At 35.5% G+C, this 6,609-nt stretch overlaps 1 protein-coding gene across 1 annotated transcript in view; it reads left to right on the top strand.

Annotated features, from left to right (window-relative positions):
- Positions 1-463: 463 nt before the first annotated feature.
- Positions 464-6,609, top strand: part of HSPB11 (heat shock protein family B (small) member 11) — a 32,585-nt gene continuing 26,439 nt past the window's right edge. The window contains exon 1 of the mRNA XM_007945930.2: positions 464-561. Coding sequence (XP_007944121.1) covers positions 464-561 — 98 coding nt within the window. The remainder of the gene's footprint in view (positions 562-6,609) is intronic.

The following is a 6,609-nucleotide window of genomic DNA, read 5'->3' as shown; positions in this document are numbered from 1 at the left end:
CACCAGAGCTCCTTAAATTTATGGATAAGAATTCACAAAGCATTGGTTTTTATCCTCCAGATTTTTGTTAATTTCAGAAATACAACAACTATAAATACATTTTTTAAATTACCCACTAATTCACATCACTCTTGATTGTTAACTGTTTCCATAGAATTATTACGGACTTTTAATTTTAAAAGCTGAAAAATGATGTCAGTTATGCTACTCAGGGACTTGTTTTATGGAGCAGAGTAGGTGGAAATAGTCAAATCTGACAGATTATCCTTGGAGAAGGTTAGAAGTTTACTTCTGTAAATAAGCATGTCAGAGTCCCTCCCACTTGTTGAATAGCTTGAGTGTTTAACTGTATGCTAGGCAACGACTTTCCCTTTCTCTTTTCTCAGAGAAGGTTCAGAGAACCAAGACAATATTATTGTTGCTGTTTTGTTATTTTTCTTATTTGCAGGTTAAAAGCTTTAAGATGAGAAAAGTTGATCTCTGTTTGAGCTCTGAAGGGGCTGAAGTGGTATTAGCTACATCAAGTGATGAAAAGCACCCACCTGAAAATATCATTGATGGGTAAGAGTTACTACTGTTCTCTTCCTTAAAGTCTTAGTTCTAGGTCATTGAACCCCTTGAATACTGAGACTATGTGTTTCACAGCAACTAGTGCTTTTGTACATAGTTTAAATAAGTGTTTGTTGAACTACCTGATAGTATCCTTTTCCTTACAAGGAAAAAAATCCTTTTCCTTATCCATTTCCTTACAGGACTTAGGTACAAGTCCTGAACTAATTGAGTTGTATATACTTAAGTTTTTCATCCTTTTAATGGTAATACCTAAATGATCTCTTTATACAAATAGTTTTATTTGTTTGTTTTTTAAGAAGTGGATTAACAAGGTAAAAACCCAAATATTATGAAAGTACAAATATGAATGTCTTGTTATGGTTTTATTCTGAGTTTTTCTTTGTAAATACAAATGTAATATAAATAAGAATATAAACATTGTAACTTTGTAACTACTGCTCATTTCCTTCATGGATGTAAATACTATCTTTGCTGAAGTAAATGCTTTACTTTCTGCTGTCTTGAATTATTTGCTTGCTTCTCGGCTTCTTGGTATCATTCCAATTTTTAGTCTTCACTGTGCTGGAAATAATTTTAGGTGGTGGTTAAGAATCATTCTCAGACTTTAAAGTCCTAGAAAAGGTAGTTAATGGGAGAATTCATTTTTTAATAGTTCTGACTTATTTTCTTGCTGTCTTGAGTTTCTTTATATCTGTACAATTATCAGTTTGACTCCCACAGTCGTGTAATTTTGGAACTAGAAGGACTTAAGAGTTCTCTCTGTCTAAACCCTTCATTTTAGAATTGTGGTAAAAGACAGCCAGAGAAGTTAGAATAGATCTAACTATTGAAGGCAGAGCCAGTTGTAACATAAACATCTTGTGATTCTTTGTGATCTGTTGTGAAACTCGTGTCTGGTAGAATTCTAACAACTGCATCTCTTCCTTTAAGCCTAGTTGTTATCTCTCTGACATTTGCCCTGTCTTGTTCAGGCAGGTTTAGTTTATTTCATTGTTGGACTCCCAGAGTGTGTGGTATATGTATGTCTATTACTTTACTTCTTATTCCTTTAGTGTGTATTTATTTTTGATGTTTGTCTCATCTCTTAATTGTGAATTCCTAGAAGTCAGAGACTATGTTTTATTCACCTTTCACTCCATAGTGTCAGAAATTGCTGTTGAATTCAGTTGAATTAGGCCATCAAATGTTAAACAACTAATATTAGAAACTGGCAGAGTGTATATATGTGTGTATATATATATAGATAGATAGATATAGATATAGATATGTATGTATCTATGTGTGTATGTATATATACACACACATAGATACATGCATTATTGTACATGTGTATAGAACTTTACCGTTTTATAGAGGCTGTGTAATTTCGTCCTCGTAGTAAGCTTGGGAAATAACAGGCATCAACTATATTGGAAAGATAAGGAAAAGGGGTACAAATGATTTGCTCAAAATCATACAAGTAAGTAAGTAGCAGAACCAAGAACAACATGCATGTCTTCTAACTTCTAGTTAAGAGTCCTTTGTACTAATACAGATTTAAGGTTTGACTCAAAAATTTAATTTTTTTTTTTGCCTGTACCTCTTAATCCTTCTTAGTTTTTTACTTCCTGAAATTTAGGGGATAGCTGTTTGTCGCACTCTGCCATAGAGAAGAAGAATTAATGTGGATACTGCTGTAAAGATAAGCAGAACTATAGAGATGTGCCTTAAATTGTTTGCCAGAAATAGATATCTTTCCAGAAACACCCTTTGCCTCTTCTTGGAGATAGTCCAGTTTTTCAAGATTAATTTACTTTTCCCCCTTTTGCTGACCTTTCTTTCAAAGGAATAAGTTTACACATCATTAGAGTTAGTTGTCATCTGTGGCAAACAGTGTTTTAGGCCTTCTCAGGCCATATTATGAATGATTACAGGCATAATATTTGTTAGATTAGGCAAAAGCCCTTAATACAGAAATCCACAGGGAATAAAAGTAATTACTGTCCTGATAGCTGAACAGAATACATCAGAGGCTTATAAACTGTATGTAGTTTTAACAGAGACATAGACTGTAGGATAGACATTAAAAATGATTCTCTGCTCTTAAGTTTGTTTATCTAAATGCAAGTAACTATAGAGTTAATTGGGCAAAACATTGCTATAAATTTATCCCTACTGGCACTGTGCCTAAGGCATTTGACTGCTAACAAGAGGTTGGTGATTCAAACCCACCAACCCTTCTATGGAATGAAGATGGAACAATCTACTTCCATAAAGATTTACAGCCTCATATGAGTCAGAATCCACTCGATGGCAGTGAGGTTTTTTTTTTTGGCCAGTGAATATAGTTTTATGACCCTACTCCAAACTTTCAATTTCCTGAGAAATAAGAGCTTAAGAAAATGATTATATGTCTACTTCTCCTTTGCCTCTGATATTGTATATGTCAGTAAGAGAGGAGGAAAAAGTCTCTATCCTTGGAAGAAAGGAGCTCTGGTGGCGTAATGCCTAAGGCATTTGACTGCTAACCAGAAGGTTGGTGGTTCAAACCCACCAGCCACTCCATGGAAGGAAGACTGGGCAGTCTACTTCTGTAAAGATTTACTGCCTTGGAAACCCAAAGGGCATCGCTGTGAGTCGGAATCGACTCAATGACAGTGAGTTTGTTTTGGTTTTTCATCCTTGGAAGAAAGGCCCAGGGATGTGCTTCTGAAAGGTCACAGCCATTGAGAACCCTGTAGAGTGCAGTTCTGTTCTGAAACACCTGGGGTCACTGTCAGCATCGACTCAACTGCAACTGATGGGTTATATTAGGAAAAAAATGAGTCAAGAAAAGAAGTAAAAGAGAGAGAATCTGTCCTTTTGGCATAGTTAGAATACTAGAGTTACAGTTAAAATTGCTGGGTAAGTGAACTATGTGTTACCTTGAGAAAGTCAGCTTACCTCTTTGAGCCTCAGTTTCCTGTTCTGACAGTTTACCTATCTCACAGAGTTGTGAAAAAAATCACATGAGATGATAGATGTAAAGGATTGTTAACTATTAAATGTTATTTAAAACTAATTATGAGAATTCAGTTATATGTCATTTTAAATTCCAAGTGTGTGTCTACATATTATTTCATTTTATTGGTCATTCATTGAAAACTCTCAAGGAAAAATACTGAACAATTAATATTTATTTAATAAATTTATTTTTAAAATAAACAGAATTGTAAATCAGGAGTTCTGGTTTCTTCTTTTTTAACTATTTTATTAAGATATAATTTGCATACCATATAATTTGCCCATGTAAAGTATATACTTAGTGGCTTCCAGTGTATTCCCATAGTTATGCAGCCATCACCACAGTTTTAGAGTATTTTTATCACCTCAAAAAGAAACCTGCATATTTTAGCAGTCACTCAGTATTTTCCCCATTGCCACCAGCCCTATATAATCCCTAATTTCCTTTCTGTCTCTGTAGAATTGCCAGTTCTGGACAGTTCATATAAATGAAATCATACAATATGTGGTCTTTTGTGACTGACTTCTTTTACATAAAGTATTTTTAAGGCTCATCCATGTTACAACATGTATCAGTGCTTTGTTCCTTTTTATTGTTGAGTAATATTCCATTGTATAGATAGTCTACATTTTATTTATCCATTCCTCAGTTGATGAACATCTGTTGCCACTTTTTAACTATTACGGAAAATGCTGCTATGAACTTTAATTGTTTGGACGTATATTTTCATTTCTCTTGGGTATAGACCTAGGAGTGGAGTCACTGGGTCATATGGTAACTCTCCATTTAGATACCCTTTTGAGGATCTACTGGACTGTTTTCAAAGAAGCTACACCACTCTTTATTTCTACCAGGAGTGTGTGAGGGTTCTAATTTCTCTACAGCCTCATCAGTACTTGTTATTTACTGTCTTCTTGATTATAGTTATCCTAGTGAGTGTGAAGTGGTATCTCATTGTGGTTTTGATTTGCTTTCCCATGATGACTGATGATGTTGAATGTATTTTCATGTGCTTATTGGCCATTTGTATATCTTCTGTGGAGAAATACCTACTCAGTTATTTTGCCAACTTTGAAACTGAGTTATTGGTCTTTTTATTATTGACTTTTAAGAGTTTTTTTTATTTATCCTAAATACAAGTTCCTTATCAGGTATATGGTTTGCAGATACTATCATTCATCCCTCTGACTTGTCTTTTCACTATCTTGATGGGTGCTGTTCTGATTACCTAGTGCCACTCTGACAAGAAATATACAACAAATGGGATGGCCTTAACAAACAGGAGTTTATTCTTACAATTTGGAGGCTTTAAGTCCAAGTTCAAAGTGCCTGGCTTTAGGGGCTGGGTGAAAGCCCCTCATCCTTGGGGTCCAGCTCTGCTTCCTGCTACCGGGCCACTGGAGCTAGAGGCTTTTCTACACTCAGACAGCTGCTGGCTGCTGAGGCTGAGAAGCCCCCAGGTTGACAAGTAAAAAGGCACAGTTCCAATGTTACCAAACCACACGGCAGGCCATTAACTTAAATCCATTGTAAGTCCCAGGGTCGGCAGAGCATAGCAGGCTGCTGAGCAACGACACGGCTACATGCAGGGTCCAACGTGCCGTAGGCTAGAGACTATTCCCAAGGCTTCTCCTTATATACAGGAAGCAGACCGCATCCCAAAGGCAGCTACTCAGCTGCTCATAGTAGATCCCACCATGGAGTTGATTACCAGTGTCATCATGGGAAATACTACATCCAGCTGCCCAGCCACTCAACCAGGCCTAGCCAAGTTGACACACAAACAAAACCACCATAAGTGCTCATTGAAACAAAAATGTTTTTAATTTTTATAAAGTCCAGTTTATTTTTCGTTTGCTGATTGTACTTTGCAGTGTCATATCTTAGAAACCATTGCCTGATCTAAGGGGATGAAGATTTACTTATTTATTATTTTGTTTGTAAAAATTTTATATTTTTAGATCTTACATTTTGGTCTTTGATCTGTTTTGAGTCAATTTTTAAATATGGTGTGAACTAGGGGTTGAACTTCATTCTCTTGCAGGTGGACATCCAATTGTCCTAGTACCATCTGTTAAAGAAACTATTCTTTCTCCATTGAATTGTTTTGTCACCCTTGTTGAAAACAATATACTATTAGTGTGAGGGTTTATTTCTGGACTTTCAGCTCTGTTGTGTTGATTTATATGTCTGTCCTTATGCTAATACTACATTGTCTTGATTATTGTAGATTTGAAGTTTAGAAATCAGTTAAATTTGAGTCCTCTAACTTCATTCTTTTTCAAAATTGTTTTGGCTATTCTGGATCTGCTGAATTTCTGTATGAATTTCAGGATCAGCCTGTCAATTTCTGGATTTTGATAGGAATAATGTTCAATTTGTAGACCAATTTTGAGAATATTTCCATCATAATGATATTCAGTCTTCTGATCCATAAACGTGGGATATCTTTCCATTTATTTAGATCAAGTTTAATTTCTTTCAGCAGTGTTTTATCCTGTGCATGTTCAGTCCTGAACCTGCAGTAAAACCTCAGAATTCTGGTTTCCTGAAGAGTTTTCTCAGTACCCTGCCACAAATCTCAGCTGTTTCTCCTGTTGTTGTTATGTGCCATTAAGTTGGCCCCAACTCATAGCAACCCCTCCTTGGATTTCCAAGGTCGTGTCACTACAGAAGTAGGATTGTCCAGCCTTCCTTCCGGGGAATGGCTGGTGAATTTGAACCACCAGCCTTCTGGTTAACAGTCAAGTGCCTTAGGCACTATGCTACCAGAGCTCCTGTATATAACTTAATTTTTCAGACTGTAAATTTTGTACTCCTTTTGTAAATTTATCTATAAGTATTATATTATTTTTCATGCTATTATAAATGGAATTGTTTTTATTAAGTTCATTTCTTTTTATTGTTCATTACAAGTGTATAAGAGTACGATTGATTTTTATGGATGGATTTTGTATCCTGCAGTCTTTTTTTTTTTTTTTATTGTGATTTTGGTGAAGATTTACAGAGCAAATTCACTTTCCATACAGCAGTTCACATATACTTTGTCTCAT

Source organism: Orycteropus afer, unplaced genomic scaffold (genome assembly GCF_000298275.1).
Source record: "Orycteropus afer afer isolate SDZICR_OR568_19922 unplaced genomic scaffold, OryAfe1.0 scaffold00145, whole genome shotgun sequence".
Taxonomy (NCBI): Eukaryota; Metazoa; Chordata; class Mammalia; order Tubulidentata; family Orycteropodidae; genus Orycteropus; species Orycteropus afer.
Note: the sequence above shows the minus strand (reverse complement) of the source record. Positions and strands in the feature narration are given on the sequence as shown.